At 39.5% G+C, this 21,930-nt stretch overlaps 1 protein-coding gene across 1 annotated transcript in view; it reads left to right on the top strand.

The window, feature by feature from the left end:
* The window catches only part of TANGO6 (transport and golgi organization 6 homolog), a 178,756-nt gene that overhangs the window by 83,600 nt on the left and 73,226 nt on the right, over nucleotides 1–21,930 (top strand). Inside the window, exon 15 of the mRNA XM_061174498.1 lies at nucleotides 18,421–18,561. Coding sequence (XP_061030481.1) covers nucleotides 18,421–18,561 — 141 coding nt within the window. The remainder of the gene's footprint in view (nucleotides 1–18,420; nucleotides 18,562–21,930) is intronic.

Below are 21,930 nucleotides of genomic sequence, written 5' to 3'. Positions count from 1 at the left end.
TACCACCTGATGAATGGATAAATTAAATATGGCATATCTATGCAGTGGAATATTATTTAGTGATAAAAAGGAATGAAGTGGACTCTCCTGGTGGCGCAGTGGTTAAGAATCCGCCTGCCAATGCATGGGACATGGGTTCGAGCCCTGGTCCGGGAAGATCCCACATGCCATGGAGCAGCTAAACCAGTGAGCCAAAACTACTGAGCCTGTGCTCTAGAGCCCATGAGCCACAACTACTGAGCCCACGTGCCACAACTACTGAAGCCTGCATGCCTAGAGCCTGTGCTCCGCAACAAGAGAAGCCACTGCAATGAGAAGCCCACACACTGCAACGAAGAGTAGCCCCTGCTCGCCGCAACTAGAGAAAGCCCACATGCAGCAATGAAGACTGAACACAGCCAAAAGAAAAAATTATTTAAAAAAAAGAATGAAGTACTGATTCATGGTGCAAAGTGGATGGACGTTCAAAATATGGTAAATGAAAGGAGCCATACACAAAAGGCCGCATTTTGTATGAAATGTCCAGAATAGGCAAATCCATAGAGATAGAAGGCAGATTTGTGGTTCCCAGAGAATGGGAGGAAAGGGGAATGGGGAGTGACTGATAATGGATATGAGGTTTCTTTGGGGAGATGATGAAACATTGTGGAATTAGATAGTGGTGATCATTGCACAACCTTGTAATATACTAAAGATCACTGACTTATATACTTTTTTTTTCCAGTGTTAATAGTTTATTAATTCTCTTGCATCCATTCATTGCTTCATTTAACAAACACACCTCTAGTGCCACCAGCTATTCCAGGCTCTGTGCTAGGTTTGGGAGATACAAAAGTAAATCACATATTCCTCTCTTAAGACACTAATACATTGTAGAGATGGTCACATAGATAATTATAAGATAATGAAAAGCACTACAATAAAACTGCATGAAAGTATTGAGGGAGTCCAGAGGAGGCAGTAGCAAAGATCAACATGAAGGCCCCAAAATCTGGATCTCTGAAATTTTTGGTAGAAGCGTTGTATTGTCTACATCAGATCCAAAGTGCTGTTTTCAACAGGAGGCACTTCTTCCCTCTCCTGATTAATTTTTTTTTAACATCTTTATTGGAGTATAATTGCTTTACAATGGTGTGTTAGTTTCTGCTGTATAACAAAGTGAATCAGCTATACATATACATATATCCCCATATCTCCTCCCTCTGGCGTTTCCCTCCCACCCTCCCTATCCCACCCTTCTAGGTGGTCACAAGGCACCAAGCTGATCTCCCTGTGCTATGAGGCTGCTTCCCACTAGCTATCTATTTTACATTTGGTAGTGTATATATGTCCATGCCACTCTCTCACTTCATCCCAGCTTACCCCTCCCCCTCCCCGTGTCCTCCAGTCCATTCTCTATGCCTGCATCTTTATTCCTGTCCTGCCCCAGGTTCTTCAGAACCATTTTTTTTTCTTAGGTTCCATATATACGTGTTAGCATACGGTGTTTGTTTTTCTCTTTCTGACTTACTTCACTCTGTATGACAGTCTCTAGGTCCATCCACTTCACTACAAATAACTCAATTTCGTTTCTTTTTATGGCTGAGTAGTATTCCGTTGTATATATATGCCACATCTTCTTTATCCATTCATCTGTCGATGGACACTTAGGTTGCTTCCATGTCCTGGCTATTGTAAATAGAGCTGCAATGAACATTGTGGTACATGACTCTTTTTGAATTGTGGTTTTCTCAGGGTATATGCCCAGCAGTGGGATAGCTGGGTCATATGCTAGTTCTATTTTTAGTTTTTTAAGGAACCACCATACTGTTCTCCACAGTGGCTGTATCAATTTACATTCCCACCAGCAGTGCAAGAGGGTTCCCTTTTCTCCACACTCTCTCCAGCATTTATTGTTTGTAGATTTTTTGATGATGGCCATTCTGACCAGTGTGAGGTGATACCTCCTTGTAGTTTTGATTTGCATTTCTCTAATGATTAGTGATGTTGAGCATCCTTTCATGTGTTTGTTGGCAATCTGTATATCTTCTTTGGAGAAATGTCGCTTTAGGTCTTCTGCCCATTTTTGGATTGGGTTGTTTGTTTCTTTGATATTGAGCTGCATGAGCTGCTTGTATATTTTGGAGATTAATCCTTTCTCAGTTGCTTCGTTTGCAAATATTTTAGAAATAAAAAATAAACTTAGGAAAACCAGAACAGTAGTTTTTCATGGAGCTCTTAGGACTGTGAATAGGGACGGGCAGGATTTAGAATGTGGAGATGGAGTGAGGGGACTGAGGCTGAAAGAAAAGTGAAGGTAGGAAGATGTTCAAGAGCAGGGCAAGTATAAAGACAGGTAAGGTAAGCAGTTCAAATTGTTAGTGGAACAAAGTGGGCAGGAAGGGGAGAAGTGGGATTGGGCTGGAATGCAGAAGCTGTTGAAATGCCAAGACAAGGCATCTGAGCTTTCTGTGTGGGCTCTAGGAGGGCTTTAACAGCTTGCTGCCAGCCCACCAGTAATGTCTTGGTGATGGGCTGCCTGGATTTGAAAGCAGCGTGCTTGTTGATGGTTATTACTTTTATTCCCTTTGTTCGTATTTTCATTCATGATTTATTGAGCACCAGCCACATATCAGATGTAACTTACATTAATTCATTTACTCCTCATCACAACCCTATAAGAGTCAATATCTTTATCTCCCCATTTTTCAGGCAAAAAAACCAAAGCTCAAAGGTTGTTACCAGTAAAAGGCCAACCAGTGAGTGATGGAGTCTGGCATCAACTCCAGAGCCAAGGCCTTATACCTCTCTGCACTTACCTACTCTCTCCAGTCCATTTTCCCACCTTTCTCAAATCACCATGGCTTCTGCTCTTACAGATAGTAAAATTAAGCCATGGAACCAGTGGATCTTGACATTTTCTGCTAAGCGATTAAATACTTAATTTCTTGGTTTCCAGGGCTCATTTCAAATTTTTTACCTCCTATTCATGCAAGCTAGCCATCACAAAGGCAGGATTCATTACCTATAAGGCAGTTATGAGACACCTTGGGATAAAAAGTCAGTTGCTTACATGTCTACTTTACAAGCTATTAAGAAGGTGTAAGTACCTTCCCTGCAGAACAGCTATTTAAATTTTGCCCTGGAGCCACCCTTTCTTTAGTTAAGTTGGAATTTGAAGACAAGTTAAGAAGGATAAAATAGCAAGAGAGCTCTCAACTAAAATAGCAAGTTCCTCTTTAGACTTACCTTTAAGTACAGTATTCCTTTACTCTAAGGAATCAGTCCATTTTACTGGAACTACTTTGAGTCAACAGCTGGAGGGTCACCCTGCTCTTGCTTTTCCCTCCCAAACTAAAGTGCTTACCTTACCCTTCATTTCAAATACAAATTAAAATTCCTAATCTCACCAGATGTGATTAAGATGATTCTTAAAGCTGTTCACACACTTAATAAGCCCAATTATATTTTTTATTTATCCTGACATAGTTCCTTTTGTTGCTGAATCATAGGTTTAACATTTTTAACTGATTGAAGCATCAGTTTCCCCCTCTGTGGTCACGTCGAGATCTTGGGCAGTGGTGGAAAAGTGCACTTAAATGGTGTACAGTTTGGGCAACTCATTTTTAGATTTTTACATTAGACGTTTACACTTGGTTTTGTTTCCTGACGTTGTGGCATCTCTGCTGTCCCCGAGGAGGCTGGAAGGTTGGGAATGAACTGAGCATCAGGGAATAGATCACAGACTCTGCACTACTAAAGACCTAATTAGGTCATCTCTCCCGTCCACCTGCCAGGGCATGATTGCTGAAGTTTTCTTCCTTAGGAGAAGGCTGTTTCAGAAGCACTTTTACACTTTATGTCCAACTTCTGTTTTCCATTATTGGTAACCTGACTTTAGACAGTGACAGAAAGATTTGTAAAATATTTTTTGCCATTGGTTTTTTTCTTAATGGTTTTAAATGTTCATTCACTCAACAAATATTCATTGACCACCTACTCTGGAATATATAGTCCGAGGCAGAGAGGAGGAGGGGGACAAATGCCAATCAAAAAGTCACACAAACAAATGTGAAATGTGGCTTTGACAGGTGCTGTGAAGAAAGGTACAGTGATATGAGAGCCTGTGTTAGGGACGTTTTACCTGATAGAAAGGGGCAGGAGGAGGTGACCCGTGAGCTGAGATCTAATAGATGATTAGGAATTAACCTAGTAAAGGAGGGAGGGAACAGTAATCCAGACTGAGGGAACAGCAAAGAAGCAATGCTGTGCCAGGGGGAGGAGGCTGCAGACAGGAAGGACCCTGAAGATGAGTGAAGAAGGGGTGGACTGGGTAGGCTCTTTTTTTTCTCTTTTTCATTGAGCCTTCTCTAAAAATACCATGGTAGAAACAAGGCTCTGCTGCTTTAAAAACAACAACAAAGGATTTGAAAAATCACTGTCTTAGGCCATCTACCTGACCTATCAAGGAAGTTTTATAACCCATATCACAGGTGATGTGTCATGTGACACATACCTTTCGTCACCTTCTCATCCCTGTCAGATTGTCTCTCTTTAAGCCTGTTTTCATGAAATGCAATGAGTATGTTTGGCTGTCTCTACAAATCTCTGAACTCAGTTGTCCAGCACACAGCCCCTAACCATTACGAAAAATATTCTCATTGCAGATGACAAAGGTAAAACCATATGGAGTTATTTTAGGTCAGTGGTTTTCAAATAATTTTTTAAAGCAACGGAATCCATTTTTCAATTGAGATCTAACATGAAGGCATCAGAACCGCAAATGATTTTTATTTTCTTTTGTGCCTTTTTTCTTATATTTTTCATGTTTTCTAGCATGAACATTGATTGCTTTTATTATCAGAAGATAATGGCTTTTAAATTATGTAGCCGTTTAGGAAAACTGAATCGTTTCATGATAACAAGTTTCAGGGACCAGCACAGATTGAAACAGATGGCTCCCTCTGTTACAGTACCCCCTGTTGACCTTTTCACAACTAGGGATTACTAAGGCACAGGGTGACCGTGGCTATTTCTCCATGAAATTATATGATAACAGCAGAAACCTTACTGACGAACAGATGTTTTTCCCAAGTGGAGCTTTTCTTAATGAAATGGTTGCTTAGAAACCAGACCATAATAATAACTTTTCTATATTTAGTTTGTAAAGTGATTCAGTTTGCAAAATTACTAAGTTAGGGAATACTAATTAGATAAAATTGAATATATCCATTACTTCTTGTCTTGCAGTTGAGCAACCAAATGGTTAAATTAGCAGCAAAATTTTGTCCAGATGTGTCTATCCAGATGCTATTCATAACAAAGACATATAAGGAAAACGAGAGCTCATAGAGCCATCCTGCTCTACTCTTAACTATATGATTCTCTAGTGGCACCATGTGTTTGCTCTTTCACCAATTTGTATTAGAAGCTGTTACACGTAACACTTATTAGGTTGCTGAGAGGATCAGTTAGGTCAGTGGGTCAAAAATTGTATGTGAAAATGTGAAAATAACCTCAAGTTGAGCTCAGCAAGACAGCAGTGTAAAGGAAAGGCTCAAGAGTGAAGGTGCTTGTTTAAGATGACAGATTTGATAAATGGAAAATCTTAACATGCTAAATATTACTAACAACAAAGAAACCGCAGTATGCACCATATTCGTCAGGTGCATTAAATCTTACATTCAAACTAGACAAAAATCTAGAAGAAAATACATTTCTGTCTTCCATTTCCAATAATGATGAGATACCTCAGCTGAAAACAGTTGTTATGCAGGGTAACATATTTAAAACACTTTAAAAGCATAAAAGAGCTAACAAGAAAGCAGTGAATTACCAAGCCAACATCTTAAGAGAAAGCTGGACCCTAAAAGGTAGAGGGAGCTTAAGAACCTGCATTTGCCCTCAGGGTATTTGCTGAAATTCAGTTTTAGTTTCATGCTCTTGAAGGTCAAACCTGCAGAAATGAAAGCCTGTCTAGTCCCAACTTGAAGTGGGGAGTCTAATAGAAGACCTCCAACATTAAGCTTAGACCCCAAAGGAATACACCTTCAGATGAATCAGAAGTAAAAATGGTACCCCTTTACCTCATCCCCAGGGTCTGAGAGGGGCATTGTCTTGTCGCTAGAGACAGTGTAATCGCAGCATGGTCCACCTTTCCTGCAGATTTGCATTATTGGGATTCAGGAAAGTTCAAGCTGGGAATTAGAGTTTAAAATGTTTATATACTGGTAGTGTCTGTGGATGTCTTACAAGAACAAAAGCATATCTCTGTGGAAGAAGGGACCTTCACCCTAGACCCCAAAGAATCCTCAAAATAATTTTTTAATTTTTACTTTTATTTTTTAATTTTTAATGATTAAAAATTTTATTGTGGTAATATTTAACAAAAAATTTGCTATACTAACCATTTTTAAATGTGCAGTTTAGTGGCATTAAATATATCCACAATGTTGTATAATTGCTATCTATTTCCAAAACTTTTTCATCACCACACACAGAAACTCTTAACCGTTAAGCAATAACTCCTCATTCCTCCTCTCATAATATTATTTAATTAATAATTATTGTATATTTAATTATGTACAATAATTAAAATATATTCACAAAATAACCAAGCACAAGGAAACAAGGTCCCAGAAGACTTTAGATGTTGGACTTATCACACGCAAATTATTAAGTAACCAGGCTTCCTGTATTCATAGAAAAACAAGACAAGCTTGAAAATATCTTCAGGGATAGGAAACAATCAAAGTTGATGTAGCAGATTTGAAAAATAAACCAAATAGAATGCCTAAAAATAAAAAGTAGAATAACTAAAATTAAAATTTCAGTGGATGAGTTTTACAGCAGACATAGCTAAGAGAGAATTAATGAACCAGAAGGTAGAAAGGAAGACATTATGCAGAATGCAGCACAGAGAGACAATATTTAGTCTCTGGATGGAGAAGTCAAAAAGGAAGGATTAATAGATTTCATCTCTTAAAAGTTTAAAACTCATTCACATCGAAAATAATTTAACCTTAATTAAAATGCAAAGTATAATTAAAGAAAAAAGATTTGCAACAAGAAGGACAAACATAAATCTGTAGAGACAGAAAATAGATTTGTGGTTGCCTAGAACTGGGAGTCTGGGCAGAAAAAGAAAGTAACTGCTAATGGGTAGGAGGTTTCTTTTTGGAGTGATGAAAATCTTCCAGAATTAGACAGTGATGATGGTTGCACAGCTATGTGAATATACTAAAAACTACTGAATCATATACATTAAAAGGGTGAATTTTATGGTATATGAATTACATCTCAATAAACTTGTTTTTTTTTAAAGGACAAGCAGTTAAGCCTCTATATATAAAGAGTTCATAGTGATTAATAAGAAAAATATCCAGTAGATAAATGGATAAAAAAATAAATAGGCAATTCATAGTAGAGGAATATAAGTAATAAAAATTTGAGAAATTTTTCTAATAGGCAAAGAAATGTAGATTAAAATAATAATGAAATACAGTGTTTTTTGTACCATTTCAAAAAACACAGATTTTTTTTTTTTTTAATGGGACTATCCAGTGCTGGCCGATTGTATTGAAATGCACACACTTGAACACTCTTGGTAGGAGAATTAATAGGAACGTTTTTGGAATGCAGCTTTGAAAATGTTTATACACTTGCAGCCAATTCTTTTTCTTTGGGGAATCTACCCTAAGAGTATAAATGGGAGTTAGGTGCCTATACTAATTCTGTCTTTAAAAGTTTATGAAATTTTTCCACACATGAATAATTATGCAAATGGCTCTTGGTCCCAGGGGCAGCTCGCAATTGAAGAACCCTGAGCTTTTTGCAGCATAGCTCCCTTGTCCCCTTCTCTAGGAAGCCCCACCCCTTCCTACACCCTTTTTTAATTTCTCTCTCTGTGTTCTCGTTACACCCAAACATGCTGTACTAACCACACTGTCTTGTAATCATTGTCTAATTTGTCTCTCTGTCTAGACAGGTGCTGTCCTATTAAGTTTATAACACTTAGTACCTAGCACAGAGTAGACACCCTATTAATGTGTGAATGAGTGAAAGAATGATTTCTATTGCCTTAATTCTAAAGTTGTTTTCCAAGCTTTATGTTTATGCCATAGCTGCAGATTACTTCTATATACTCTTTTTTTTAACATCTTTATTGGAGTATAATTGCTTTACAGTGGTGTTATATACTTTTATATAAGTGATTTGTAATTTTTTTTAGTTGACTCCTTTCCCCCCTACTTCTTTTAGCAAGAGATTTTCTTTTTCTTTTTTTTTTTTAATTTTGAATTTTTTTTGGCTGCACGGCTTGCATGATCTTAGTTCCCCGACCGGAGATTGAACCCAGGCCCCGGCAGTGAAAACTCCGAGTCCTAACCACTGGACTGCCAGGGAATTCCCTCCCGTCTTTTTAACAGAAGTAAAATTGACAAGAATCCTTAATATTTCTCCATCCTAAGTAATAATATTGCTATTAAAGTTTTCAATGTTATTGTCAGACCACCTCAAATGATCTACTGTGAAAGCCAAGACATCTGGGGGAATAAGCCCCCCTCATCCTCCCATAAAAAAGAAGACTGTTAAATAAAACAAAGTTGTCCACTATAAAAACAGTGTTTGTGTATATGTGTGTGTGTGTGTGTGTGTGTGTGTGTATTTATTTCAAAGAGTGGTGTATGGATGAGAGGGCACTAAAATGCTTATGTTGATTTTAGGTTTCAGGTGATTTTTTAAAAGCAGCTTTATTGAGATATAATTCACATACCATATAACTTGTCCCTTTTAAGCGTATAATACAATATCTTTGAGTATATTCAGAGTTGCACATCTACCACCACAATCCATTTTGGAACATTTCATTACCCTAAAAAGAAACTGGTTCCCCATAGCCTTCACTCTTCAATCCTCCCATACATCCATGAGTGATTTTTCTTTTCTTCTTTATGTTTTTCTTTAGTATTTGACTCTTTTACAGTGACCATGTATTATTTATGTATCGTCAGGGGGAAAAAGCCACGTTCTTTTGATTGTGGAAACAGTTTTTCAAGTCTTCTCCTTTCCCCTCTATTTATAGGTGCCCTGCTTAGCAGAGGGATTTTAACCTGAGGGCTGTGTAGATCCCTGAAGGGGGCCATGACTAGATCTGGTTACTTGCCAAAATTGTAGGCAGGGTGTTTATGTGTATATGTGCATTTTATCAGGGCAATTTATAGTAGCTCTGCCTGGTTTCCATATGAAACTACAGTTTAAGTCCTGCATGTCATGGTTACTAATTTCACAACAATCACTTTTTCTAAGGCAGTCCTAGCCCAGAGCACCTGTCACAAAGACTTGCCTAATCATCTCATTAGGACATCTGCTATGTTTAAGGAAAAATGGGAGAATTCAGGAGTTTTGAACTTGCCTGTATCACTGCTTAGTACCCAAAGCACAGAGCAGGTCTCCGAGCATTAAGACACTGGATCATGTGAAAGATCAGCCCTGTCTTGTTAGAGCTTCAGGCCAGGTGACCACTCCCCTGGGAGGCTTCGGCTCGCTCAAAACTAGTGAGAACCTGCCGCATCAGTCAGCTTTGCTGATCCTGCAGCTTCTCTTTGCATAGGTTTGAGGTGAAAGGCCAGTAGAAAACTTACAAAAAAATGAACCTGGCATTCAGGTGGTACTCCCTCTACTGGGACCACCTAGCTAGGGGTCTTTAAGACTGCCTTATTTTCTTACCTAGATTCAGCTAAAAGAGAACTACATACTGTGTTCTGGGAAATCAGAAGCCCCTCTTTTCATATTATCAGTAAGTGTTTCTTTTAATAGCATAAAGAGAATGTTACTATACAAAATGTTTCATTCTTTGAAAGCTACATAAAGAGAACTAAATGAATAACATCCTGGTTCTTTATTTCTCACCCATGACCAGCTGAAATGAAAGTTTCTCTAAATGCATAGGGCAGTGATTACTCTCAAAGCAGTGGTAACTGCTGTTTTCTTCCTTCCTCACTTATGCCTTCAGTCAGTTAGGGCAGCTTTGTTCATATTTCTGTATGTGCTACAGACCCTTGATCATCATGTTTTTGAGGCTCACTTTTCTCACCTCTGTTCTGAATCATGCAGAAGTATTTGATAGAGGCAGTCCTGACAAAGTGGACTCTGAGCTTTTTGGTGCTGTTTTGGGTTTTATTTATTGGGGGAGGGTAATAGAATAAGAGATTTAGGGGGCTCGCAATAGCCATAAATATGTGGAGTGGAGGTGTTTGAGAATCACTGGTTGAAAACTGAAACTCACTAAAATCCAAGTTTTTTATTTCCTTTTGTATGCCTCCTCTGTCATCACTAATGTTAGCAGCATCTCAAGTTAAAGTCGTCTGTGAATTTCATTAACATTACTACCTCCCTTTTCCACGTAAAGATAAATATAAATAAAAACACCAATTAAGAACAAGGCAGTCCCTGTGAAGCACAACTAGACCCAAGAGGATTCTGCCTTGTTCATACGGGATGCAGTGTGCAGAGTGCCTCTCCTTCCTCTGACCTTGGAGTCTAACAGAAAGTAAACTTTATGGCTGATAAATACTTGAAAATATAAGATTTGCTATCTTTGGGGTTAGGATTTGCAAAGCTAGTGCTATTCCAGCAGTTATTTTCTCCTAGGCACTGCTGCCGGGTGGGTGGTGGGGTAGCATATGAAGCTTTGCAGTCCTGCTCGGTCATGTGGCAGCTCTGTGATCTTGGGCCATATTTTTCACCCTTCTGTTCCTCAGCTTCTCCCTCAGTAAAATTAGGAATGAAAATAGCATCTAATTCAAAGGATTGTTGGAAGCATTAAAGGGATGATGCATATAAAGTGCTTAGGACCATGCCCGGCATATTGAAAGCACTCATTAAATGTTAGGAATTTTTACTGTCCTTGCTATTAGGTTTTTATTTATTATAATAAATAAATATTTCATGATCCAAATGGCTTCCAGCAAGTATAGTTAACTGTCGGTAAATATAGATTATTACTAATTTTAACTTTTTGCCCTCCAAAATGGGAATTAGAGAACAATGTAAGCAAATATATTGGCCTTATTTTAGTGTTTGAGTATATTATTTAGATCTTGATTTAAAGAGGCAGACACTGGGTACTGTACCGCCATTCTTACAAATCTTCAACTTTTAGTCTAACCCTCTTTTTTCCTCAGGCCTGAGTAACACTTGCTCATCTTCAATCTTTATAAAGTTGTTGGGGCTTGTCCACACTTAACACAACTTTGGAGCTTTAGAGAAACTTAACATCACGTTGGCATGCTAGACGCTATCATTTACTCTGATTACAAGGACAGCCCAGCTATTCAGTTGAGTTCCCCATACTTCCTTGATTTAATAACCAACTTCCCCAGTTTGTGCAGCTTCCTGCATTCTTGGAGCTGAAATGATTGTTAGTTTCCATTATAATGAGCCGTCTCTAATGTAACAACTGAAGTACCCTGCTAGAGGGTAGTAGTCTCCTCTTCAGGTTCTACCTTTCTTATCTTTGTGTCCTTGAGCTGCAACAAGAAAGGACAATCACAGGTTGGTGATTATCTTTTTGTCATCAGAAGGAAAATTTCCTTGTGCCTTACCTCTTCACCATCATTGTTCTTTCAAACTAGAGCTTCCTCCCAGGTTAATATACATTTTACCTTCTTTCTAGTTTTTAAAACAAACTTATTTCTGTTAATTTCTCTGAACATAGTTTGTAAAGAATCAAGAAGCTTGTCTCCTGCCCTGCTTACCCCCCCACGGTTACAGTCCTCAGAGATAACCATCCCCTCTACCCCCGTTTAAGTAGTTTCTTCTAGTAATTACCTCCCTATTTATAAATAAAATGCTCTCATGGATCTCGATGTTAAAAATTTTGCATATTTTCTACTCATTTCCTGTATGTTGGATGAAGATTTAACGTCCACATGCACACATGCCTGCACATGCACGCCTCTACCCCTTCTCCTTCTGCCATTTCCCCATCACAGTTTTTGGCTAAATCATTGGGCAGTGTTTGTTGCTGACTCTGGATATTATTCATCGCTAAGCCTAATTCAGTTGTCCTTTCTTGTATATTTGCTTAGTTTTCTATGTAATTACTGCTAATTTTTTACAAATGATCCAACAGCTCTATCAAATACATATCATTATTTTGTCCCATCTTTACTCTCTTTACTCAGACTTAAGCCTTTTTTTTTTTTTTGGCTGCATTGGGTCTTCTGCTGCGCACAGGCTTTCTCTAGTTGCAGCGAGAGGGGGCTACTCTTCATTGTGGTACGCGAACTTCTTATTTCGGTGGCTTCTCTTGTTGTCGAGCATGGGCTCTAGGTGCGTGGGCTTCAGTAGTTGCAGTACGTGGGCTCAGTAGTTGCGACACATGGGCCCTAGAGCGCGCGAACTTCAGTAGTTGTGGCGCGTGGGCTCAGTAGTTGTGGCGCGTGGGCTTCAGTAGTTGCGGCTCGTGGGCTCTAGAGCACAGGCTCAGTAGTTGTGGCGCCTGGGCTTAGTTGCTCTGCGGCATGTGAGATCTTTCCGGACCAGGGATCGAACCCGTGTCCTCTGCATTGGCAGGCAGATTCTTAACCACTGCGCCACCAGGGAAGTCCCAGACTTCAGCCTTTGATACTTATGTTCTTTTTATCCTTGTTCGTCAGTTTTTTTTACTCCTTGACTATCACTTTAGTGAGGTTTCAGGAGGAAGATGTTTGTGATCATTCTTTTATATTTGATTGAAAATTATTTTTACATTTTCATCTCTAAAAGGGGCTGTTCTATTTAAAAGACTGTGCCCTTTATCACAATTTTTTTAACTTACATTTTATTTAGTTATATTTGATACATTACATGGTTCAAAATTCAAAAGGTACCAAAAGATACAGAGTAAAAAGTCTCTTCTCTCTTATCTATCCTCTAGTCACTCCATTTCCCTCCCTAGAAACAACCAATATCATTGGTTACTTGTGTATCCTTCCAGAACTATTTATGAGTGTATAAATGTGTGTATGTATTTCCCCTTTGTACACAAATTGTTGAATTCTATACACATTGTTTTGCACCTTGCATTCCACTTAACAATAGATATTAGTATTTATTCCATAAAAGTTCTTTAAAAGCTTCTTCATTTTTTTTATGGATGTCTTTCTTTGTCTGACTTATTTCACTTAGCATAATTCTCTCATGGTCCACCCATGTTGTTGAAAATGTTAAGATTTCTTTATTTTTCATGGCTGAATAGTATTCCATTGTGTGTGTGTGTGTGTGTGTGTGTGTGTGTGTATACACACACACACACACAACATGTCTTCTTTGTCCATTCATTCATTGATGGACTTTTAGATTGTTTTCATATCTTGGCTATTGTAAACAATGCTGTAATGAACATAGGAGTGCATGTATCTTTTTGAGTTTGTGTTTTTGTTTTCTTTGGATAAATGCCTGGTAGTGGAATTGCTAGGTCATATGGTAGTTCTATTTTAAATTTTTTCAGGAACCTCCATACTGTTTTCCACAGTAGCCATACCAATTTACAGTCCTACTGACGGTACACAAGAGTCTCCTTTTCTCCACATCGTCTCCAACACTTGTTATATCTTGTCTTTTTGATAATAGCCTTCTAACAGGTATGAGGTGGTATCTCATTGTGGTTTTGATTTATATTTCCTTGATGATTAGTGATGTTGAACATCTTTTCACGTGCCTCTTGGCCATCTGTATGTCTTCTTTGGGGAAAATGCCTATTCAGATCATCTGCCCATTTTTTAATTGGATTTTTTTTTTTTTTTTTTTTTTTTTTTTTGCTGTTGAGTTGTACGACTCTTACAGTTTTTTAATAACAAGTTTTTGAGATATAATGCATATACCATACAATTCACCCATGTAAAATATACAATTCAGTGTTTTTTTATTATATTCACAGAGTGTGTAACTGTCACCATAATTAATTTTAGAATGTTTTACCCTCCATAAAGAAACTCCATATCGTTAGCAGTCAGTCCCTATTCCCCCCCACCGACTCCCACAGCCCAAAGCAACCACTGAACCTACTTTCTGTCTGTAAATTTGCCTATTTTGGACATTTTCATATAAATGGAATCATTCAATATGTGGGGAGTTGTGTTTCTTACAGTTTTCTGCAGAAATACCTGAGAAATTCAAGTGAGTAGGTGGTTTCCAAGTTGATGTGGGTATTTTGTGAGGTAGGTTGTTGTCTGCCCAGGGGAATAAGTCAGGTTAGTTTTAAAGTGGGGATGATGTAGCAGATTCCTGGGATAGAGCCAGTCAGCAAAGACATTTAGGATTAGACTGTCTTTCCTACAATGCAAGAGCACTGTGTAAAGTGAGACCTGAACTATGGTGACTGCCCAAGGTCTGCAGAATCACTGAGCAGCATGCTGAGGGATCATCTTGAAGTCAACACTGGATCAGAATACATTTCTGGCTTTGTAATGAAAGTCTTTGGGGGAAAAAAAACAGTTATTTTACAAAATTGACTGTCTCTATTTTGTCACATAAAGTAGTTTCAATAATATTTTTTCAGTTGGTTAATTTGCCTTATCCTGTGCTTTGCCCCAAAACACAGAGCAGAACGCTTTCATGAACTCCTGCCAGATTTGGTTCACCTTTGCTTTCTCTGTATCTTATCTGTTACACCACATCTTGAAATGCATAGTCATTTTCCTGTGATCAGAGCAGGAGAGGTATCTCTCACACAATCATTTGGTCCTTATTGCCAAAGGGATTGATGTGTCATGTTTCCTTAAAGCCAGTGCTGACCCAGAAATTACCCTGTTTTCATATTACAAAGAAGGGGCCAAGGGGCATATGAAGGTTATGGTCAGGCTTCCTCAGTTGTCAAAATTCAAAAAACTTTTCAAAGAAGAAATAAAACAGCCACACAAAATCTCATCCCTTTAAATTGTTATATAGTCTTAACCATCATATGTGATTCTCTTCACTGCTCCGTCTAAGAGTAAGGAAGGAACCATTGTCCTCTAGGGGTTCATAAAGTCATAGGTGGCAACTGTATCCTGAGAAGGTAAACTCAGACAGTCAGAGAGCCATTTGGCAGCAGTCTGTGGAGCAAGCCAGCAGGAAGATAAACAATTGCTAACCTGGGACTGTGGGAAGCAAGGAAATTGTACTTTGCTATTGGCAACCTTTTTATGTAAGATTGGGAGAATTAATGCTCCCTGGTGGAACTAAAAGTTTGGCATTATAGGAAAAGTTTTTTTAAAAATCTGAATTTGTTTCTTTAACCTGAAGAAGGATATATTAGGATTCCTTTGGTTGAAAAAAATCAAACTGGCATAAGCATAAAAGGATATTTATTGGCTTATGTATCCAAAGGTTCTAGTGAGTAAATGTATAATTGGATCCTGGGGCTCAAAGCATGACACAGTTCTCTCCTTTTCTCCTTTCCTCTCTTGGCTTGACCCTTCTCTGTGTTTGCACCATTTTGGGGTTGACTTTCTCCACATGATGGCCACTGGCAGCTCCAGGTTAATCACTTCTACAGGCAAAAACAAGAAGACAAAACAAAACAATACCCCCTCCCTCCCCCCACACACACAGACTCCAGGAACTCATCTTTCCTAGTAGTTCCAAAATTGGCTCCAGGATTGAGTCTTTTCCCCCATTCCTGAACCAAACATTGTGGTGATGATGGCATGGAATATCCTAAGGCAGCCTTGACATGAGTTTGTTAACACATGAAGAGAGAGAAAGTGGGTAGTTAGCCCCACTCAAACTACATAGACTGAGAGTAGGGAAGGGATATTTCCCAAAGGAACAGCAGGTGTTGTTACCAGAAGAGAGAGTAGATGCTGTGTGCAACCAAAATGCCTGTCTGCTACAGAGAGGAAATCAAGAGCTCATTTGGTTTTGAAGTATACAGCAGGATATTCTCATAGAAGTAAATAACTTCTCTGCTAAAGATTAGTGAGGTAAAAATAGGCATAAATGACAGTAGAAGGGACTTTAGTAGTAGATGTTTTTCAGAAAAGCTAGATATAGATCAAAGTTTTATAGAGCAAATCCCATTTTACGACTGATTTCCATTATGAAGTCGCAACTATATTCCTAAAAGGAAACAAATCCACTGAATTTCGAGTTAGGAACTTCTGATGAAGAAGTAGTTATGACTGCTACAGATCTATAATACGTACCAGGCCTTGTGATACATCAGTGATAAAACATCTGCCAGCGTTGCAGTTACCAACTATCAATTCACTTTTCCTTTGGGCTCTTTTAGAATGTGGAAGCTGTTTCCTTCATTTATCCTTTTCTTAGCCGCAGACATTTTTCCTATGCTAGGAGGTCTCTAACTCCACCTTGGACCTCCAAAAACTTACCCCTCGTTTTGCATAATAGAGCTACCTACAAATGCAGTGTCACATTTTGCCAACAGGAAAGCTGTCTAATTCAGGTTCTACCACAGCCTGAAACTCCCTAAAGAGCAGAGCTTCTGTTTATGTAAAACTGGAGGCCACATAAAGGAAGACAGATGTGGCTTAAGACCCACATGCAGAGACTTCCCAGGCTTTTCAGGCAATGAAAAGGTATAAGAGTGAGGAGGGCAGAAAAGAGGATGGACAAGCAGGTGTAGCCCTCAGCAGTTGCATCGCCTTGGTGTATATCTATTTATAAGAGAATGGAACCCCAACCTATAACATAGAAAACAGTATATAGACTTTGCCTGCAAGATTGTCAAATTAAATGGAAGAATGGTAAACTCAGATAAAAAATAATTATAGATTTCTCAAGCATTTATATTACTCCTTCCCCATCTTCTCTTTCTTAATTCCTGAAATTTATATCAAGACTGTATCTTTGAACCCTTTTATTCATTCATTCGTTTGACAAATAGTTATTGAGCACTTGTTATGTGCTGGCACTCTTCTAGGCATTGAGGCTACAGTGGGGAACAAAACAAAATCCTTGACTTTGTAGAGTTCACATTCTGAGGACAGCAGTCAATAAATAAACAAGTATATATCATTTCAGGTACTATTAATTGCTAAGAAGAACAATGAAGCAGGGTGAGAAGGGTAAAGAGTGGTAGAAGAAGGAGGCTGTCATTTTATATACGATGAATGTGGTATTTGAACAGAGACATGATGGGCTTTTAGGAGCAAGCCATGGGCTACCTGGAGGAGGAGCAGCCTAGGCAGAGGGGGAAGTAAGGCGAAGATGCTGGGTTCAAAGAAGCTTGGTCTACAGCTAGGAGTTCCAGCCACAGTTGCTGGAGGACAGTGAGGAAGGGAGAGCGTGGTAAGAGGTGAGGTCAGAGGCAGAGCGAAGGCAGGTGGGGGATGGGGGCTGCTCATATTAAGGGAAGAAGGGAAACCAGTGACGGTTTGGGCAGAAGAATGATGAGGTCTGACTCGTTTTAACCAGATAGTTCCAGCTGCAGTGCAGGAATAGGGTAGAAACACGGAGACCAATTAGGAGATTTTTGAAAAAAATCAGGCCAGAAATGATGAACTGGAGTGGTTGAGGTAGAGGTGGTGAGAAGCATTCTCACCCTGGGTGTAGTTTGAGACCTGAGTTTCCTTCCTTCATTTGTTTTTTTCCTTTTTCCTCACTATTCTTTAGAGTATAGTACGTAACCCCTCCCCCCAAGTAATGGAATTTGTATTTATATAGTTTTGAGACTAAGGGCTTTATTTCTGGTCCTGTCTTAGTCATATCTCGCCTCCTCTGTCAGCCCCTGTAAAGTTTACTCGATACGGGGTTGGGCTCAGATAATGATAACACTGCTGCAGATTCTACATCTAGGAGTTCTGGCGTGATGGGAGAGGGGATCAGCACGTACTAGGAAGGGAGACTCAAGAGCAGGGTCTTCCCTACTTCTGATCAGGGAACTCAGCCGGAAGCATAGTCTACTACTAATCATGCCCAGAATTTGCATTCCTTATTTCCTTACAGAAGTTGTTCTCATCACTGACAGTTTTACAGAGAAAACTCATACTGGGGTAGAGAACTGCAGCAAAGACAGGAAGCACTGCTGTGCTTCAGGCTGATGTGTGGGCAGCGATGATACTTGTCATAGAACCTTAGTGTCTCAGACTTGGAAGGCTCCCTCAAGGGCATTTGATCCGGTCTTCTCCCACTGCTGTGTAAATCCCTGCCATGATATGTAATCATCTAGCCTCTGCTTCCAGAGTCTAGAATCCATAGATCATAGAATGTCAGTGCTGAAAGTGATCTTAGAGATCATATAGGCCTGAGACTAGAAGAATCCAGGAGTGTGAACTCTCAGACCCATGTTCTTTCCACTTACAATGTTGTCACTCCAAATACAGGGCAGCCCTTGCTGGTAGAATGACAGAGGTGGGTTTAAATGTCTCTGTTTTCATCCCATCACAGGCTGTCTGGGCTTATTTTCTTTTCAGTGCTGAACAGTAATGAATCCTTTCTTTTTATTTTCAACCCTAGGGGTTGCCCTCCTCTCAGATGTGTACCCTGAGAAAATCTTGCCTGGCCTGTTGGCACAGTATGATGGCGGTAAAGACAAGCACACACTGGAGACCAGAATGAAAGTCGGGGAAATCCTGATGCGAATTGTCAGGGCATTAGGTGAGTTTTCTTGTTCCAGCATCTGGAATGGGGTCAGGGAGCAGTATGGCTGTGGAACCAAGTCTGTGCACCTGGAGGCTTGTTATGCTAGCAAGGTGAGGACAATTTGGGGGCTGAGGTGAGTTACTTCCTGTTCAAGGATTTAGCAAATGTCCAGCACGCACCAAGAGATTGGCAGCAGTAGTGCCCATTCTTCTACAACTGCTTAGTCTCCTCCCCTGAGCTATGTTGGGGCCCTGATTTTCCTCAGAGCTGGAATGAGAAGTTTCCCACTTGCTGAGCAGCAGCAACCATGAAAAAGAAGGGGAATGTCAGACAGGGAAAGAAGAGCGCTAACTCTGGTTGAATGACTTCTGTGTACCAGGTCCTCTACGTGTATATAATCTCATCTAATTTTCCCAAGAAATTCTATGAAGAGGCTGTTGTTAGGCCCATTTTATAGATGAGGAAACTGTAGCACAGGGACCTTCAGCAATTTGTTCAAGACTCATTCAGCTGCTAAATAGTAGTGCTAAGAATTGAACCTACCAACTCGAAGGAAGTTGCTCAAAACCACACAAGCTGAGAGTTGTAAAGCCATGGGCTCTAGAGTCACACTGCTTGGGATCAAATCCCAAGCTGCTGCTTATCAGCTTTGTGATCATGGGAATGTTTCTCAACCTCTTGGTGCCTCAGTGTCCTCATATATAAAAAGAGGATATTAATAGTACTTACCTCATATGGCTATTGTAAGGATTAAATTTTACTCTTTACCCACTAGGGGAAGATTTTGAAAAACAAACTAGCTTTGGGATTCCCTGGCGGTCCAGTGGTTAGGACTCTGCGCTTCCAATGCAGGGGGCGCGGGTTCGATCCCTGGTCAGGGAACTAAGATCCCGCGTGCTGCACGGCATGGCCAAAAAACCCAAAAAAAACAACAAACTAGCTTTTGCCTCTTGTATCAAGAATTTACGTTGAATTCTTCCTTCACCAACATTTTAAGGATTTCCAAAGATTCCACATAGCCATGCATCATTTCCACGGACGTAGCCCTTAATTTTCCTAATTTCTGGGTGACCCTCTGGCTAAAGAAGATAGAACCTAGATCTCCAACCACTTAAATTCTTTTATCGCTGAAAGGAAAATCTCATGAGAGTGAAATTAAAAGATCTTTTTTCTGCCCTTTGAAGAAGGGCGAACTTTCTATATTTGCCTTAGTCTTAAATATGGGTCTGAAACATACCAGACAAGTGCACCATTATGAGAAATGATTCTCTCACAGTAGGTGTGAGTGTTAAGTTTAATGTATTACAGGATCAGATGCACCTCTGACTTCCATTTGTGTGTATCATTGTGATCATCGATCTGAGAAGGATGTGTCTGATGCATCAACGAAACATGTCTGTTCTCTGTAACTTCTGGTAGACCGCTATCATTGGCGTGATAAACGCTGAAAAGGCACATTTCTCCATCTCCACGGGCCAGTCCAAATCATTTCCTGTGGTGAGATTGAAGGTGGGGATGAAGGACTAGGTTGAGTGGGAGAGAGGCCTTGCTCCTCCTTACATAGTCCCATAATTAGCCCAATTTCCAAAACTGCCTTCTGGCATTTCAAAGCATATTCCATCAATTCTCAAAGTTCTAATATTCCTGTAGCCTACTCTAACAAGTATCCAGCTGTAAACATTGCCTTAGCTTTAACTGCTACTTTCTAATTCACCTTACCAACTTGTCCGGGTGCATAGATGAGATGGCTGACTGAAATCCTTTAAGTGAAATTAAAGCCCATTTTTACAACATAGCCAATGTCCTCAGTTTACTATTGGTGTGGAAATCCTTGTGACAGCCACTTTATAAGACTTCTTTAATAAGTACCCTAGTTTCAGTGGTCCAGGCCTTGTGCTCTCCCCATCCCCAGCTCTTCTTTGCAGCAGGGGGAGTTCCATGGGAACACAGGCCCATAGGTAGGAGCCAGGTGCAGTACTACCGCTTCCTCTTGGCTTCAGTTCCCTAACCACATCTGCTTTTCATCCTGCCACTAGACAATGGTGAAAAATCAGCAGGAGCTTTTTTTTTCTTTTCATTAAAAAAAAAAAAAATTGAAGTAGCATATACATATAGAAAAGTATATAAAGTATACTGATTTTAATAGTATAGTTTTATGGTTCTCTACATATCTGCCATCACCCAGATCAGTACAGAGAAACTTCTAATAACCCATAAAGTTTCCTTTTTTCCCTTCCTAAGCTATACCTGCCCCAGAGGTAAGCACTATTCTGACTTTTTATCAGCATCAATTTATTTTGATTGTCCTTGAACCTAATTTTTTAAAAAAATTTATTTATTTATTATTTTTGGCTGCATTGGGTCTTCATAGCTGCGCGCGGGCTTTCTCTAGTTGCAGAGAGTGGGGGCTACGCTTCATCGCGGTGCGCAGGCTTCTCATTGCAGTGGCTTTTCTTGTTGCGGAGCACGGGCTCTAGGTGCGTGGGCTTCAGTAGTTGTGGCATGCGGGCTCTAGAGCGCAGGCTCAGTAGTTGTGGCGCATGGGCTTAGATGCTCCGCGGCATGTGGGATCTTCCCGGACCAGGGCTTGAACCCGTGTCGCCTGCATTGGCAGGCGGATTCTTAACCACTGTGCCACCAGGGAAGTCTGAACCTCATTTTAATGGAATTAAATCCCCATGTTTCCAGTAAGTTGATAGATACGGACACTTGGGTAAATTTGGGTCAAATTTTAGGGGGCAAGAATATTTCATAGGCTGTGCCGTGTATTGTATTTCCTGTTGTCTCACATTACAAGGCGTATGATGTCTGGTGTCTCATTTTAGTGATGTGAAGATTGATCAGTGGTGTTTCTAGTAGGATACATCCATAATAAACTTCCCCATCAACCTTCCTCCTATTGGTTTTAAGTAACCACTGGTGATTGTTGCCTAGATTGTTGCTGTTATTTCATAGAGGTTACATTTTTTTACACATTAGGAAACAGATACAGAGACAGTTACTAACTTGCCTAATGTTACATAGCTAATTAATGATGGATCCAAAATTTCAATCCAGACAATCTGACTCCAGACCCAGTCTCTTACCCAATACACAATACTGTATCCTGAAAATTTTCCCATGTCATTAAGCATCTTTTTCCTGTCATTAACACACATTTTCCATATCCTCTATAATTTTTAATGATTGCATGAGACTATATCATTTGAATGTATCATAATTTTTTTCAACTGACCAGCTTACAGGTTGTTCTAATTTTTCACTATTATGAATTACGTTAAGATGAATATTCTTGTAGCTAAATCTTTGTGCAGATCCACGATAATTTCCTAGGAAAAATTTCTAAAAGTAGAATTTCTTAAAAGCATGTGCATATTTTAAAAC

The sequence above is a fragment of the Eubalaena glacialis genome, chromosome 18 (genome assembly GCF_028564815.1).
Source record: "Eubalaena glacialis isolate mEubGla1 chromosome 18, mEubGla1.1.hap2.+ XY, whole genome shotgun sequence".
Taxonomy (NCBI): Eukaryota; Metazoa; Chordata; class Mammalia; order Artiodactyla; family Balaenidae; genus Eubalaena; species Eubalaena glacialis.
This window is presented reverse-complemented; position numbering and strand designations above follow the sequence as displayed.